At 41.7% G+C, this 18,469-nt stretch overlaps 1 protein-coding gene across 1 annotated transcript in view; it reads left to right on the top strand.

Moving 5' to 3' along the window:
• Nucleotides 1-334: 334 nt before the first annotated feature.
• ASXL2 (ASXL transcriptional regulator 2) overlaps nt 335-18,469 on the top strand; it is a 146,070-nt gene continuing 127,935 nt past the window's right edge. The window contains exon 1 of the mRNA XM_024242310.3: nt 335-784. Coding sequence (XP_024098078.1) covers nt 728-784 — 57 coding nt within the window. The 5' untranslated portion in view covers nt 335-727. The remainder of the gene's footprint in view (nt 785-18,469) is intronic.

The following is an 18,469-nucleotide window of genomic DNA, read 5'->3' on the forward strand; positions in this document are numbered from 1 at the left end:
GGTTAATAGGCAGACGAGAATTGTTGCCTATCTTCAAAAAGATAACCTCTGTAAAAATGCAAATAAATGAGAAAACACAAACGCTGGGCTTATCTAAAGTGATAGTTGGCAGAGCCACCCACTGAGGGAAGAGGTCAGCTCCCCAGGTCTACACAGCCTGTGCAGCGCCTCGCACGAGGGGGGTTCCGCTCAGTAAGCTTTCCCGGATGGAACAGGTTCCGCTTCCGCAGGCAGATTTTCGCTGTAGGTGTGAGCGCCGGGCGTCAGACTCTAGCTACTGCCGGGGCCTCCCTCGCGCGCATGCTCCTGCGGAGAGGCGGAGACCGGAAGGGTGGGGGCGTGGCGAGGTACCGCAGACCGCCGGCTCGATAGCTCAGCGGCCGGGCTTGGGAGGCGGGGGCGCGCCCGCGCTCGTTCGCGCGGCCGGCTGCGTACAGTAGTGACGGCCGCGCGGGAGCGGTCACATGACCGTAGCGGCAGCCTGTACAGTAAGAACCCAATATGGCAGCGGCGGTAGCAGTGGCAACGGCAGCAGGAGGACCGGCCGCCCCATAGACCCCCCCCGCGCACCACCCCGCCGCTTCCTCTGCTTGGGTGCCCCCCCGGCCTGACTTCCCTTTTCTCCCACCTTTCCCGGCATCGCGGGAAAAGCAGCGCAGGGCAGAGCAGGCAGGGAGGGCGGCCGGAGCCCGGACACGGGAGCCTCCCAGTCAGTTCAAGACCCGACATGAGGGAAAAGGGACGTAGGAAGAAGGGCAGGACCTGGGCGGAGGCCGCCAAGACGGTAAGGGGGAGGGAGCGAAGGGGAAGGCCGGGAGGATTTTGTTCCCTTGTCGCCCGCCAGTCGCAGGGAAAGGGAGGTCACTGGCCCAGCGACCCGGCTGAAGGGGCACAAAACCGCGCGGAGAGGGCGGCGGTTAGTGTCGGGGTTGTGATCCCTGTGGGAATGGAGGCGCCCGGCGGAACGTGATAGCCGCGGGGCCGTGGCGTCTCTCGGCGTCTGCGGCGAGTCCTCTCAGTGTTTTGAGGCTGTCTGTTGGGGTCGAGTCGATATCACCTCCGCTCTGTGGTAGCCCCCGCCCCGGCACGGGGAAGTCTGTGGTGCTTGCACGGTAACCGGTTCTTCTCCCTTGTGCGGCTGGAGAGCCCCCATTGGATGCAGATAGGAGAAGGCTTGTGCGTGCATCCAGCCCCGGAAAGGAGAGGGGAGCGCTGGAGCTGGATAGAATTTACCCGTTACAGCGGACGTGCCTATGACCCCGGGCCCCCTGCTTGTCTGGCTCCCGGAGCAGACATGAGATCACGAGGCTTTTGTTTTTGTTTGGTGTTGGAGCCGAAAGTGCAGGAGGTGTTTAGAAACGAAGTAACAGGTGGGACTTGTAGAATTTTTTTTTTCCTGTTTCCGTAGAGACCTACTCTGAACAAGGCAGCAATGCATGGTGGGACGTGTAGTTTACCCGGCCTTCACGTTACCCTAGCCAAAGTGGTGGTGGCCTAATGAAGTTGTAATTAGTGGGTAAAACAATTTTTCCCCCTAATTCTGTTATGACGAAATTTAGAGGTAGATTTTAAAAAGTGGAATATTGAGGATTAGTGAGAACTTTTACCATATTTTAAGAAAAAATTAAAAGCATGTTGTATGCAGAAATGAAATGGTAGGAGATAGTGAAGTTCATACCATCGTTGAGGGTGTAGCAGAAAAGTAATAGGGCATTAAACAGCAGCATTTTAATAGTGGAAAGTGAGAGGTGTTCACCCCTTTAATGGTGAGTAATGCCAGTAATACTTCGACAACGTAGCCCTTCTTAGTGAACCCTTGTTAGATGCCATATGGTTTATTTTTTAATGAGTTTTTTTTTTAATATAAAAGTAATGTTCACTGTGGGGAAATTTGGAAAATTATAAAAAAATGTAAAGAAGAACATTTTTTAAAAATCACATTTATTTCACCTCTTGGCTGTATCAGCTAACATTTGGTATATTACCATCTAGTCTCTTTATTTCCCCAAATCTAGGTCATACTGTTTATTCAGTCTTGTGCATTTGTTTCTAAACTTTGTGCATTTGTTTTGTAAACTTTATGCATTAGGAGGTTGATGAGTCTTCAATTTGTATTTCTCTTAGTTGGAAATGTAAAAAAGTTAAGAAATAATAGCACATTTTACTTGGTGTTTTCACTTACAATATATCTTCGTATATCTTCCTGTGCTAGTAGTTTCCCTCTAAAAGATAAGACTACTATACTTTTTTTGAAGGTGTAGAGGTTGCATCCCCACAGAAGGCTGTTTTACTCTCAGTATACCTCAAGACCTCTTTCTGTTAATAAAAGAAGCATGATAAATTTAATTATAGGTAAGCAGACCTGGACCCTAATTTATGCTAATTAATTTTAAGTTCCTAGGGTCTTTAAAATTGTTTTTTTAATTAAAAATATATTGTAGAGACAGGGTCTTGTTGTTGCCCAGGCTAGGCTAGTCTTGAACTCCTGGGCTCAAGCAGTCCTCCTGCCCTTGGCCTCTCAAAGCACTAATATTACACAAGTTTCTAGAATCTTAGGAGTGTTTTTTGAATTATGATCCCTTTGATAAAATAGTCTTTGGGAGATTGTGACAAATAGGAAAAATTAGTCTGCATCTACTTAGCTTTTCCTATGTTAGTAATATTTGCCCATTTCATGCCCTAGCTAGCTATGTGAAAAATAGTATTTAAAAGATGGAAAGACTACTTTGATCAGTAGAGTTCCTGAGGGGACCAGTATATTAGTAGCTTGGTATTTTTCTTTTATTCTGGCAAATACATAAAGCCCCAGTCTCAGTGAAAATGTGTTTTAGAAAGAGAATGATGACACTAAAGTTTTTCTTTTTCTAGTAGCCAAAATCTAGAAAACACTCTTAATTTTGGGGGGTTATTTTATTACTTATACGTGAGGGGATTAAACTAAATCTCGGCGTTCAAAATATTTCTGTTTTTAGGATAAATAGATGAAAATTAAAGAAGGACCGGGCAAAGGTACATTTGTAATATTTCAGACTGCAGAATAATGAAATCAGAAAATTCGTGAGTTGACAAATGAAAGTAACTTTGACCTAAATAAGAATGCTAGTATTTAGATCCAGAGGAATAGGAAAAGAGGTTTTAAGGCTTAAACTTATTTCTTAGGCATTAGGATGTCAAGTGTTGGAGGAACAGTTTCATCAAGGAAGCAAGTGTCTGTTTCTTATTTCATGTGTTTTTGATACCTCCATTGTAGAGCTATCATGTTTTAGAGAGTACTATTAAAATAAGGTTGTTTTCCTGACCAATAATATACCAATAGATATATTCAACGCATTAAATGTAGATATGTGATACTGGTATGATACGGGGTGTGTGTATTTATGTGGGAGAGCTACATGGTTTGATGTAAGGTTACTATAAGCAAAATAGTAAGATTCATAATTATTATCATTATTATTATAATTTTATTTATTTATTTAGAATCGTTTTGCTATGCTGCCCAGGCTGGAGTGCAATGGCTTCACAGGTGTGATAGTGGTGCACTAAAGCCTTGAACTTCTGGGCTCAAGTGATCATCCTGCCCTAGCTTCCCAAGTAGCTGGGACTATAGGCATGTGCCACTGTGCTTGGCTTCATAATTATTATATAATAGTAGATTATGCCGAAAGGCTGATAAAATGAACTTAAATGTGTACGCTGGCTCCAGTAACTAAGGACACCAGAGAAAGGTGATGGAGCTGTGATTCACCTGATCTTGAATGTGCATTCACTACACTGGACTGCCTCCCTGTTGATCTTAAATTTGTCTTATTTAAATATGCTAGTTATAAAAAGCATTCTAGTATTTAGTTAACAGTTTCATATGTTTTACTTTTTCTTTTTTTTGAGACAGGATCTTGCTCTGTTGCCCAAGCTGGAGTGCACTGCCACAATGGCGGCTCATGGCAACCTCAGCCCACCCCTCAAGCGATCCTCCCGCCTCAGCCTCCTGAGTAGCTGGGACTGCAGGTGTGCTCCACCACTCCCAGCTAATTAAAAAAATGTTTTTTTTTTTTTTAGAGAGAGGGTCTCCCTATGTTGCTCAGGCTGGTCTCAAACTCCTGGGCTCAAGTGATCCTCCTGCCTCAGCCTGCCAAAGTGCTGATATTATAGGTGTGGTCCACTATACTCAGCTGTATGTTTTAAATTTTAAGGGCAGTAGTGATGGTGGTAATGAATGATTTGAGCGAGAGATAAATAGTGTAGTGTTTAGTACAATTTAAATTTGAAAACTTGTAGCTAACCAGGGATATTGAGAACCATTACACTGACTTTATTTTTTGAACCAGGGTCTCACTTTGTCACCAAGGCTAAAGTGCAGTCTTGGGATCATGGCTCACTGCAACTTCCATCTCCTGGGCTCAAGGGCTCCTCCCTCCTTAGCCTATGGAGTAGCTAGTACGACACACATGTGCCACCATGCCCAGCTAATTTTTTTGTGTGTGAGACGGGGTCTCACTTGGTTGCCCAGGCTGGAATGCAGTGGTGTGATCTTGGCTCACTGCAACTTCTGCCTGCCAGGCTTCCCAAGTAGCTGGGACTACAGGCATGCGCTGCCATACCTGGCTGATTTTTTAATTTTTTGTAGAGGTGGGGTTTCGCCATGTTGCCCAGGCTGGTCTCAAACACCTGGACTCAAGTGATCTGCCCACCTCTGCCTCCCAGTGTGATGGGATTACAGGCGTGAGCCACTGCGCCGGGCCCACAGCTAATTTTTAAACTTTTTTTGTAGAGACAGGGTCTCGCTGAGTTTCCCAGGCTGGTCTTGAGCTCCTGGACTCAAGTGATCTGCCTGCCTCAGCCTCCCAAAGTGTTAGGATTACAGATGTGGGCCACTGCATCCTGCCTGCATTGACTTTAGAACTATGTTCAAAATTAGGCTCATTAAAAAGATGAATCATCTAAATATTTGATGACATCCTGAGGATTTTAGCAGTTTTTGCAAAGCAGAACTTTGAAAATAGCAGTCTTATTGATCTTGTTTGCCTTTTGACTTTTCTCTCCTTACCCATGGCTAGAAAAGCATTAAAAGGCGAAAGAGTCCCAAAAGGACAAGTGTGTGTGATTGTAGGTGGAAGGGATAGAGAGGCAGACTTTAGAGATTATACACTTAAGGGCCATTGGGTGTTTTTTTGGGAGGAAAATGGTAAAAAAAAAAATATGAGAAACCAGGTGTGGGTGTTAGAGATGAGGAACATAACCTGTAGTGTAGATCTTTGGAATATAATTTGTAGACTGAAGAAGTAGTTTTTTTTTGTTTTTTTTTAAATATGTAGACTTAATTTATTGGTTAATTATTTTGAATGTACACAAGATTTTAGTTTTTGTCACTTAAAACTTTTGTCACTTTTGTCACTGCTAAAATCCTCAGGATGTCATCAAATACTAATCATCTTTATTTAACTTTAGAAAATAAGGTAGAAGATAGAAAATTTCTATTAAAGAAAGACTAATTACTTTGATATAGGAAGTGTAGAAAATGGAAATATTATTATTTTTTGAGACAGAGTCTCACTCTGTTGTCAGTCTGGAGAGCAGTGGTGCAATCTCAGCTCACTGCAACCTCTGCCTCCCGGTTTCAAGCGATTCTCCCGCCTCAGCCTTCCTAGTAGTTGAGATTACTGCACCTGTCCAATTTTTATAATACAAATTATAGAAAGTAAAACTGGGCAGATTCTTGGCTTATGGATTACATAAAAATTAGTGAGAAAGCATTGGCATGGGCTAAAAATTGAGAAACTGTGACAGCTAAGCTATGAGGATGCAAAGGAATAAGAATAATGGAATGGACTTTGGGGACTCTGGGCGGGGAAAGGGTGGGAGGGTGATGAGGGATAAAAGACTACACATTGGGTAGTGTACACTGCTCGGGTGATGGGTGTACCAAAATCTCAGAAATCATCACTAAAGAACTTATCCATGTAACCAAACACCACCTGTTCCCCAAAAACTATTGGGGAAAAAACAAAGAACTTACAACCCCCCAAGAGCCAATAAATAGAGACTTCTGGGGGAAAAAAAAATTCTCCTGAGAAACCGTCTGGGCTCAGTGCTTTTTGGTGAGCTAATTCCTTGATAATTTTGTCTATTCTGTGGAACTTAGTTTGCTTAAGCATCCTCTCTCTACTAGGGTCAATTTTAATTTTAGTAAACTGTATTTTCATTAATAATTATCCATATAATAGAGATTCTCAAATTTATTTGCCTAAAGCTATGGAAAATAATCTCTTAGAATTTAAAATTTTTCCCCTCTGTAGTTATTTCTCCGTTATCAATGCTTACTTTGTATATTTGTATTACTGTCTTCTTTATTAATTTTCTGGTGATTTATCTGTTTTGTTGGATGCTTTTGTTTTCCCCCAAATAAACAGATTTTGTTTATGAATTGTTTTTCTGTTCTCTGACCTTATTAGTTTTCACTTATACCTTTACAATTTTACTCTTAGACTTTGTTTTGGTTTCCTTTGTTATCTTTCTAGCTATTTGAGTTGGGAATTTATTTAAGTTTTAATTTTTTTTTTTTTCCTTGAGACAAGGTTTCGCTCTGTTGCCCAGACTGGAGTGCGGTGGTGCGATCTCAGCTCACTGCAGCTTCTGCCTCCCAGGCTCAAGGGATCCTCTTGCCTCAGCCTCCCAAGTAGCTGGGACCACAAGCACACACTACCACACCTGGCTAATTTTTGTATTTTTTGTAGAGATGGGGTTTTGCCATGCTGCCCAGCCTGGTCTCAAATTCTTGGGCTCTCGCAATGGACCCAAAGTGTTGGGATTACAGGCGTGAGCCACTGTGCCCTGCTGATTTTTAATTTATGTAGCTCTTTGGTCTTGTGAATTTTCCTCTGATCTCTGCTTTACATTTATCCCATAGATCTGTTATGCAAAATTTTCACTCATTGTTTTTCTGAAATTCTATAATTTATTTCTCCTTTTCACCCAAGAGTTTAATAAAAAGTTCTTTAATTTTCAGAAAAATTGAGGAACTGCTCTGATGCATAATTTTCAAAACAACCGTGTATTTACATTCATGAAATTACTTTCTGCAAGTCTGTTAGTACAAGGTGACTTGATGTAACACTTTTGCTTGAGTGATCTTTCCTTCTTGCCATATTATTTAAAGTTCTCCTGCATAAATTTTGTGTTAATTTCAAATTAGCCAGGTGTGGGTGGCGCATGCCTGTAATCTCAGCTACTCAGGAGGCTGAGGCAGGAGAATCACTTGAACCCGGGAGGCGGGGTTGCGGTGAGCCGAGATTGTGCCATTGCACTCCAGCCTGGGCAACAAGAGTGAAACTCCGTCTCAAAAACCAAAATAAATAAAATTTTGTGTTAATTTCATAATTTTTTCTGATCTGTTTTTATTCCTCTATCCTGAAAGCCCACAAGCCTCCTAGTTTGTTGAAGGGGGGAAAAAAAGCAGAATCTTTTTTGAACATTTAAATTAAAAATTTCTATGAAAGGTGCTGCTGCTACTCCTGCATCTCTTGTGGAATTCTGAAAGGCGTTGAGAAAATAACCTCAGGTTTGCCAAAGTCCTTTCTGCTTCCCCATCCACAGATTCTGTCTACTCTTGAGAGGCTGGACAATTTTGCTGTGGGACATTTTTTTTCCCCCCTCTGCAAAAGCTGTCTGGAAGGAGGCCAGTGTGGAAGATACAACTAAACTTGCTATCTTTGTCCTGTTTACAAAAGAACTCCGAATACCCCTCTATTTCTGTATTCTTTCTTTTTACATCTCATAGAGTCCATCCATATAGTTTATGATATTTTTTAATTTAGTATTTGTAGTACAGTGTGATTTATTATGTTTTTACTATTGTTAAAAGGTTATTGAATGAGCTAAATTTTAGAACTCTATGATTTTAAAAGTGTTATTTGCTTTAAATTTATTTCCTATTCAAGTTATATAGGCTCATTATTTTTTAAAAAAACAACAAACAAGTAGAAGTATGTAAAGAGTTAATCCTAGATGAGTCAGTATACTGAAAACAGGAATTAAGTGAAAGTCTGCATACTGAAATGTTGAAAATATTTACTTACCATACTGAAATTAACTCTGGTTAATAGTTACATATGGCTTTCTGGATTTTTTTTTTATCTTGCATATACAAACAGGTATACCTTTATTTTACATGAAATTCTATAACTTTATTTTATGAATATCATGGATATCTTTTCATGTCATTACTTGTGTATTTAATATCTGCCTTATTCATTTCTTTTTTTTCTTTTTTGAGGTGGTGTCTTGCTCTGTCACTCAGGCTGGAGTGCAGTGGCATTCAATCACGGCTTACTGAAGCCTTGACCTCCTGGGCTCAAACAATCCTCCTGCCTCAGCTTCCTGAGTAGCCAGGACGACAGGGATGTGCCACCAGGCCAGGTTAATTTTTTTTTTTTTTTAAACGGAGCCTGGCGACAGAATGAGACTGCAGTGGCGCAGTCTTGGCTCACTGCAACCTCTGCCTCCTGGGTTCAAGTGATTCTCCTGCCTCAGTCCTCCCGAGTAGCTGGGACCACAGGCACGCACCACCATGCCCAGCTAATTTTTGTATTTTTAGTAGAGATGGGGTTTCACCATGTTGGCCAGGATGGTCTCAATCTCTTGACCTCTTGATCCGTCTGCCTTGGCCTCCCAAAGTGCTGGGATTACAGGTGTGAGCCACTGCACCGGCCGCCAGGTTAATAAAAATTTTTATTTTTTGTACAGATGGGGTCTCACTATGTTCCCCACCCAGGCTGTATTACATCTTCTGAAGATGCCTGAGTTGTTAGCTTTCATGGTGAACTGTGGCTTGAGTGGAGATTCTGTAATAAAGACCTTCTATAAGTTAATGAATGCTTCTTTCATCTTAAAGACTATGTAGTGCACTACAGCATCAAACTCCTGAGCTTAAGCTGTTGTCCACCTCAGCCTCCCAAGTGGCTGGGACCACAGATATGCATCACCACGCCAGGCTAATGCCTTATTCTTTTCATTTTTTTTTTTTTTTTTTTTTTTTTTTTTAGTATTTCATTGTTGTTGGATATACTATCATTAAAAAAAATTGGTCCCTGATTATTTAACATACAGATCATTTATAATTTTTTTCACTTTTTTTTTTGAAGCAGGGTCTTGCTCTGTTGCCCAGGCTATAGTGCAGTGGCGTAATCTCGGCTCACTGCAGCCTCCACCTCCCAGGTTCAAGCGATTCTCCTGCCTCAGCCTCCTGAGTAGCTGGGACTACAGGTGTATGCCACCATGCCCTGCTAATTTTTGTAATTTTAGTAGAGACGGGTGAATATTGGTCAGGCTGGTCTCGAACTCCTGACCTGAGGTGATCCACCCACCTCGGCTTCCCAAAGTGCTGGGATTACAGGCGTGAGCCACTGCACCTGGCCAATGTTTTGTATTTTTTGTAGAGATACAGTTTCAGCATGTTGCTCATGCTGGTCTTGAATTCCTGGGCTCAAGCAGTCCTCTCCTTTTGGCCTCCTAAAATGCCGGGATTACAGGTGTGAGCCATTGCTGCCAGCCTGTTCTTGCTTTTAAGAGAGGATAATTTGAATAAACCTAGTCAGATATATTAAGTATTGTTTGCCATGAAAACTGGTTGAGCATCTCTTTCTTTGTGAAAGAAAATTATGCTAAGACACACCAAGATATTTGCCTCCAAAGATTCTTTTGAGTTACATTTGGACCTTGGGAAATATCTGTGATAATTCTTAAGTCTGACCTTGCTTGACAGAACTAAAATTGGTTAACGGTAAATGCGAATGTAGTTAGTTCATCTTGGGTATCAGAGGGCATTGTAAAACTTGCTAATTATAGTATCCTCTGAGTAAGTTGATCCATCTTTTGGCAAAAATTATGTTGTGAGAGACTTTTCATTTGAAAATTTCTTGGCTACTGACTTTAATTAGCAGTTGATACTAGAATGGACTTTCATGGCGTTCACAGCCTGATGGCCCATGTCATCTTTAACCTTTAACTCACTGATACTTGAATTATTCAGTACCTGGCTTAGCCATATTGAATTTCAAATAAGTGTTCAATGGTGTTAGTTACTTATTTCTAAATGGTACACAACATTTTAAATGTTTTGCTATTGATTTATAGTGACTAGTTTCCTGTCTGATTTGAGAGGTTCTGACAAATTTTGTAAGAAATGGATGTAACCATGAAATCCTAAGTAGAGGACCCAGCTAACCTGTACCCACAATCCTGATACACTTGAGACTGTGAGATAAATTTGTGTTGTTTTATTCTGTATGATAATAAAACTTATAAATAAAATGAATCTGTGTTGTTGAAGCTGCATAATGGCAATCTAATAGTAATACTAAAATTTGGGAGTCTGGTGGAGCAGGGTTGTCTCAAAGAAGGTTTGACTTGGGTATTCTAGGATGATGGATAAAGTATTTACAAGTGAATGATAAGCAAGGGCATTCCAGGCAGAGGGAAGAGCTGAAAAGAGGAAAGACCGAAAAATGCAGGTTGTGTTTGATGCATGGCTAATTAACCTGTGAGTGTTGCGTAGCATAATGGAAGACAAAACCAGAAAAGGTCGGTTGGGGCCAAAATGTGGAGGGTTATAGAAGTTGGGCTGACAAGTATTTTCTAGGAGTAATAGAGAATTTTTAGGCAGGAGATAATAACGTATCTGTTTTAAGCAGATTAGGGCATTTGTGGGATTTATTTAGAGGGCAGGAAAGACTGGTGGGAGGAGATATAACTTTCTTTTGTCGTCTTTCACATTTTTCTCATTTCATACCTTTTTTTTACCTATACTTATCCCACTTGCAGCTTTTCAACACCTTTACTTAAGATTTTTTTGTTTTGTTTTTTGTAGAGGCAGAGTCTCACTATGTTGCCCAGGCTGGTCTCAAACTCCAGGCCTCAATCTCTCCTTGTTCCTTGGCCTCCCAAAACACTGGGATTACAAGTGTGAGCCACTGCGCCTGGCCTTCTACTTTTCTGCCAGCCTCCTGAAGTTTCCACACATAAAAGAGGTCTTAGAATACTCTACAGCACAATACAATTCTCTTTTTTTTTTTTTTTTTAATAGATAGAACCTGTCTCTACTTAAAATACAAAAATTAGGGCCAGGCGCGGTGGCTCACGCCTGTAATCCCAGCTCTTTGGGAGGCCAAGGCGGGTGGATCACCTGAGGTTGGGAATTCGAGACCAGCCTGACCAACATGGAGAAACCCCGTCTCTACTAAAAATACAAAATTAGCCAGGCATGGTGGCGCATGCCTGTGATCCCAGCTACTTGGGAGGCTGAGGCAGGAGAATTGCTTGAACCTGGGAGGCGGAGGTTGTGGTGAGCTGAGATTGCGCCATTGCACTCCAGCCTGGGCAACAAGAGCGAAACTCTGTCTCAAAAAAAAAAAAAAAAATTAGCTGGACGTGGTGGCGTGCGCCTGTAATCCCAGCTACTCGGGAGACTGAGGCAGGAGAATCACTTGAACCTGGGAGGTGGAGGTTGCAGTGAGCTGAGATCACACCTGTACACTCCAGCCTGGGCAACAGAGCAAGACTCTGTCTCAAGTTCTTTTAAAAAAGTAAATATTGATATGTTTATTTCTGACAAAAAATTAAGGATACTTTTGCCAGGTGAAAAGCTGTCTGTTATTTGTTTGGAATATAAAAGTCATACCTTGAGAAGAGATGTGGGGGACAAGAGGGGCAACCATTTCTCAGTCTTAGTATTGGATTGCTTCATATGTATTCCTCAGCTCTGTTTTCTAGCAGATAAAAGATAGTAAATGACAAAGTTTTAATGAAAATGATTTTTCAAACTAGATTTCTTATAGACCTCTCATAGGGAATTTGCTGATTCTGAAAGTTGTCTATGAAAATTGAAGTTTTGTCAGGTGCAGTGGCTCATGCCTGTAATCCCAGCGCTTTGGAGGCCAAGGCGGGCGACTCACGAGGTCAAGAGATGGAGACCATCCTGGCCAACATGGTGAAACCTCGTCTCTACTAAAAATACAAAACTTAGCTGGGCATGGTGGCATGCACCTGTAGTCCCAGCTACTTGGGAGGCTGAGGCAGGAGAATCGCTTGAACCCGGGAGGCGGAGGTTGCAGTGAGCCAAGATGGCGCCACTGCACTCCAGCCTTGCGACAGAATGAGACTCCACCTCAAAAAAAAAAAAAAAGAAAAAGAAAATTGAAGTCTTAAGCTTTAATGACAACCTTAAAAATCGTATATTTTTAATTTTCTGTGTGATTTTGGTATCCATATTTAATGGAGTAGGCAGACAATAGGGAAATAATGCGTTTGTACCAAGTAAAGGTCACAGCTGTCATCATGGTGCATTAATGGAATGAAGGTTTCACCATAGTTTGAATAAGAAAATGTGGTTACATGTGTCCACAGAGCACATCTCAGGTTTCATGCAGTTGGATTTAAGACCATTGTGATGTAGTTAACAGTCCAACGTTAGTTTAATTTTTACTTAAAATGGAAGCTCATTGTTTGATATTGGATTTTTTTTTTTTTTTTTGAGATGGAGTCTCGCTCTGTCACCCAGGCTGGAGTCCAGTGGCGCGATCTCGACTCACTGCAAGCTCTGCATCCTGGGTGCACGCCATTGTCCTGCCTCAGCCTCCCAAGTAGCTGGGACTACAAGCGCCCGCCACCATGCCTGGCTAATTTTTTTTTTTTTGTATTTTTAGTAGAGACAGGGTCTCACCGTGTTAGCCAGGATGGTCTCGATCTCCTGACCTCGTGATCCACCTGCCTTGGTCTCCCAAAGTGCTGGGATTACAGGCGTGAGCCGCCGCGCCCAGCCTATATTTGGATTAAAAAAATTTTTTTATATCATTTTTATTTTTATTTTGTTTTTGAGACAGAGTCTCGCTCTGTCATCCAGGCTGGAGTGCGGTGGCATGATCTCTGCCTCCCGGGTTCAAGCAATTTCTGTGCTTCCACCTCCCAAGTAGCTGGGACTTACAGGTGCGCGCCACCACACCAGGACAATTTTTTGTATTTTAGTGGAGACGGGGTTTTGCCATGTTGGCCAGGCTGGTCTCGAACTCCTGGCCTCAAGTGAGCCACCCACTTCAGCCTCCCAAAGTGCTGACATTACAAGCGTGAGCCACCGTGCGTGGCCTAAATTGGATTTAAATTGTAAATTTTAGCCCAGTGCGGTGGCTCACACCTGTAATCTCAGCACTTTTGTAGGCTGAGGTGGGTGGATCACCTGAGGTCGGGAGTTCGAGACCAAGCTAGCCAACATGGCAAAACCCCTTCTCTAATCAAAATACAAAAAATTAGCTAGGTGCGATGGCAGGCGCCTGTACTCAGAAGAATCGCTCGAATCCAGGAGGTGGAGGTTGCAGTGAGCTGAGATCGCGCTATTGTACTCCAGTCTGGGCAACAAGAGCGAAACTCCGTCTCAAAAAAAAAAAAATTTGTAAATTGTAAATATGTTTTATTTTTGTAATTGTGTAAGAGCGATAAGCCTAAGAGATTTATACCTAGTATAATTTAGTATCATTTGTGTGTATGTTCATATAAAATGTAAAATGTTGTAACTTAACCTGGTACAGTGTGAGCCCTGAGATTTTTTTCTTTTAAATAGTACTAAGTTTGAGATATACGACTTTAACTTGATGTTTTCTGTGATTAAGTAAAAGATTACCCTGTGCACAAAACTAAATACAACTTTTCAAAACATGTTCTTCCTTTTTTATTTCATTTTCCTTTCTTTTATCAAAATTTAAAAACCTAGAGTCATCATCTGTGTTTTTAAGGTCACCTGCCACTAAAAGTCTTAATGGATTTTTGAAATCTCTTTTCTCATTTCCATTTCCAATTCCTGTGCCTTAGTTGCTGTAGTTTGCGAAACTGGATTTCATTACCTGTCTATTACAGCTCTCTCCAATCCATCTGACCACCCTGTTTTTGTTAGAATAATCTTAAAATGTGAGTCTCGTTGTCATGTTTCTTTCTTAGTTTTTTGCTAACTCCTCACCTGCCAGTAAGGTAAATTGAAGGCGTATCGCCTGGCATTAAGAGTGTTTTATAATGATCTTGCCCTTGCCTCTGTTCAGTTCTCTTTTACTGTTGCTGCTTTTGTGCCCAGTGCTCCACTGTTAACGAGTGGTTCATGAAACATGCCATTTCTTCTGGACATACCTGTTTTGTTGCTTACTTTTTCTGAAATTCCCACACCTTTCTTCACTTAATTGAGTTCACTTCTATTTTTTTTTTTTTTTTATTTTTATTTTTTTGAGATGGAGTCTCGCTCTGTCACCCAGGCTGGTGTGCAGTGGCGTGATCTCAGCTCACTGCAACCCCTACCTCCCGGGTTCAAGCAAATGTCCTGCCTCAGCCTTCCGAGTAGCTGGGATTACAGTCACCTGCCACCATACCCAGCTAATTTTTGTACTTTTAGTAGAGATGGAGTTTCACTATGTTGGCCAGGCTGGTCTCGAACTCCCAACCTCAAGTGATCTGCTTGCTTCGGCCTCCCAAAGTGTTGAGATTACAGGTGTGAGCCACCGCACCTGACCTGTTTTTTTGTTTTGTTTTGTTTTTGTTTTTGAGACAGAGTCTCACTCTGTCCCCGAGGCTGGAGTGCAGTGGCGCGATCTTGGCTCACTGCAGGCTCCGCCTTCTGGATTCAGGCCATTCTCCTGCCTCAGCCTCCCAAGTAGCTGGGACTACAGGTGCCTGCCACCACGCCCAGCTAATTTTTTGTATATTTTAGTAGAGACGGGGTTTCGCCGTGTTAGCCAGGACGGTCTTGATCTCCTGACCTCGTGATCCACCCGCCTCGGCCTCCCAAAGTGCTGGGATTACAGGTGTGAGCCACTGCGCCTGGCCCCTGTTTTTAAGTTCCAGAGAACTCATGTCCGGATAAGTTAATCACTTCCTGCTGTGAGATTTTTTTTTTTTTTTTTTTGGAGATAGAGTCTCGCTTTGTTGCCAGGCTGGAGTGCAGTGGCGCGATCTTGGCTCACTACAACCTCTGCCTCCTGGGTTCAAGCGATTCTCCTGCCTTAGCCTCCTGAGTAGATGGGACTACAGGGGTGTACCACCACGCCCGGCTAATTTTTTGTATTTTTTAGTAGAGATGGGGTTTCACCGTGTTAGCCAGGGTGGTCTCGATCTCCTGACCTTGTGATCCGCTGCTTCGGCCTTCCAAAGTGCTGGGATTAAAGGTGTGAGCCACTGTGCCCGGCCGTGAGCTGCTTTAGTTTGCATTTTAAAATTTGGTTGTATTTAAAAATATCGTATTGTAATGAATTTGTCCATCTGTCTTTCCTAAATAAGAGCTTTTTTGAGGGCAAGAATTAATGTCTTCTAAAAATCTTATGTTTTGGCTGGGCGTGATGGCTCACACCTGTAATCCCAGCACTTTGGGAGGCCGAGGCAGGTGGATCACCTGAGGTCAGGAGTTTGAGACCAGCCTAGCCAAATGGTGAAGCCCTATCGCTACTGAAAGTAAAAAAAAAAATTAGCAGGGCGTGGTGGTTTGTACCTGTAATCCCAGCTATTTGGGAGGCTGAGGCAGGAGAATCACTTGAACCTGAGAGGCAGAGGTTGCAGTGAGCTGAGATCATGCCCCTGCACTCCAGCCTGGCCTACAGAGCAGGATTCTGTCTCAAAAAAACAAACAAACAAAACCACAAATTATTCTTTATCCTTAACACCTGTTGTGTAGTATGCACATAATAGGCATTTAATAAATACTTGTCAAATTAATTTGAAATGTATTTTTTGACTAATTTTTCCCCTTCTTGTGGAACTGGATATTTAGATCTTGGCGGTCTAATGTATTAAAGATGGATTAAGTGGTTGGAGAATGGAATCGGGAATCATATGTACCATCATACTTTTGTAATTGTTTATATCCTGATACATGCCATTGTAATATAGTGAAGCTCCTTGGTTTTTCGGTGCCTTAAAACACTGTAATTTCTAAATTTCTTTCTTTGGCTTTGTATCAGTTTTAGGTATTTTCTTAATTATATCCAATCAAACATTTTGTTAGCCCTCCTTATTGATGTCCTAGACATACATAGATTTACTTCACTTTAGTGTTTGTGAAACTTGGTTCTAAGTTAGGATTAATGCATTATTTTTTCACTCTATTAATACTGATATTTAAAATTTAGTTAGGAGAATGTGTAACATAAGTTTCCTCCGTTTCACAAAAGTTAAATGAATTTTTTAAATATAGGAATAATATGACATTAAATTAGCTGGAAAATAATCCCTCATTCTACCATCTGATACAGTACAGTACTTTGGAATCTGATCTTCCCCAGTCTGCCTGCTATCTTTTACTTTGTTCAGTTTGATTGGTTGGGTTTTGCTGAGGATTTTTGCATCTATGTTCATGAGAGATATGGGTCTGTAGTTCGATTTCTTTTAATACTGGCCTGATAGAATGAGTTAGTAAGTACAGATGCTTCTTGATTTACAATAGGGTTATGTCCCAAGAGGGCTATTGTAAATTGAAGATATTCTAAGTTCAAAATATGTGGCTGACTAGGAGCTTGGTTTCACTGCTGCTGCCCAGCATCACAAGTATGGTTTCTACTGAATGTGTATGGCTTTTGCAGCAACATAAACTTGAAAAATCAAATCAGTGTAATTGGGGACTTTTTATATTCCTTCTGTTTCTGTTTTCTGGAATATATTGTAGAGAATTGGTATAGTTCTTTAAGTGTTTTGTAGAGTTCACTAGTAAACCCATCTAGGCCTGAGGCTTTCTGTTTTGAAAGGTTATTAATGATTAATTCAATTTCTTTAATAGATGATAGGCCTATTCAGATTATCTGTTTTTTCTTGTGTGAGTTTTGTCAGATTGTGTCTTTCAAGGAATTGACCTTTTCTTCTATGTTATTAAGTATATGGGCATAGAATTGTTCAAAATTTCTTTATTTTTTCAATGTTCATGGGAACTGTAGTGATATTTCTTCTTTCATTTGTGGTACTACTAATTTGTTTGTGTCTTCTCTCTTTTTTACTTAGCCTGGCTAGAGGCTTATTGATTTTATTGGTCTTTCCAGGAAGCAGCATTTGGTTTTGTTAGTTTTTTCGTATTGATTTCTTGTTTTCAATTTCATTGTTTTCTGTTATAATTTTTATTTTCTTATTTGTTACTTTGGATTTAATTTGCTTTTGTAGTTTTTAAAAATGGAAGATTAAGTTTTGATTTTAGTTCTTTTTGTGTTTTGTTTTTTTGGAGGCAGAGTCTAGCTCTCTGTCGCCCAGGCTGGAGTGCAGTGGTATGATCTCAGCTCACTGCAACCTCTGCCTCCTGGGCTCAAGCAATCCTCCCACCTCAGCCTCCCAAGTAGCTGGGACTACAAGCATGCACCACCATGCCCGACTAATTTTTGTATTTTTTGTAGGGATGGGATTTCACCATGTTGCCCAGGCTGGTCTCGAACTCCTGAGCTCAAGTGATCACCAGCTTCAGCCTCCCAAAGTGCTGGGATTACAGGCATGAGCCACCACACCTGGCATAGATCTTTTTTTTTCTTCTGAGACGGAGTCTCTCTCTGTCGCCCAGGCTGGAGTACAGTGGCATGATCTCGGCTCACTGCAACCTCTGCCACCCGGGTTCAAGCAATTCTCTTGCCTCAGCCTCCTGAGTAGCTACCATTACAGGCATGTGCCACTACGCCCAGCATTTTTGTATTTTTAGTAGTAACAGGGTTTCACCATGTTGGCCAGGCTGGTCCGGAACTCCTGACCTCATGATCTGCCTGCCTTGGCTTCCCAAGTGCTGGGATTACAGGCGTGAGCCACCGCACCCAGCCAGATCTCTTTTTCTAACACATGCATTCAGTCTTTAAATTTCCCTCTAAGCACTGCTTTTGCTATATCCCACAAGCTTTGATGTTATATATATTTTTTTATTTATTTCAATTTTTTTTTTATTTTTGAGACGGAGTTTCGCTCTTGTTGCCCAGGCTGGAGTGCAATGGTGTGACCTCGGCCCACTGCAGCCTCTGCCTCCCGGGTTCAAGTGATTCTCCTGCCTCAGCTTCTGGAGTAGCTGGGATTACAGGCATGTGCCACCATGCCCGGCTAATTTTATGTTTTTAGTAGAGATGGGGTTTCTCCATGTTGGTCAGTACTCCCGACCTCAGGTCATCCGGCCGCCTTAGCCTCCCAAAGTGCTGGGATTACAGGTGTGAGCCACCATGCCTGAGCATTTTTTTTTTTTTTAATTTTTAAGAGACAATGTTTTGCTATGTTGCCTAGGCTGGTCTCAAACTCCTGAGCTCAAGCAATCTGCACACCTTGGCCTTCCATAGTGCTGGGATTAGAGGTGAGCCACTGTGCCCAGCAAAATATTTTAAACTTATTTTGAGATTTCTTATTTGACCAATGTGTTATTTAGAAGTGTGCTGTTTAGTTTCCAAATATTTAGGGATTTTCCAACTATCTTAATGATTTCTGGTTAAATTCCACTGTAGTCTGA

This window comes from Pongo abelii, chromosome 12 (assembly GCF_028885655.2).
Source record: "Pongo abelii isolate AG06213 chromosome 12, NHGRI_mPonAbe1-v2.0_pri, whole genome shotgun sequence".
NCBI classification, from domain to species: Eukaryota; Metazoa; Chordata; class Mammalia; order Primates; family Hominidae; genus Pongo; species Pongo abelii.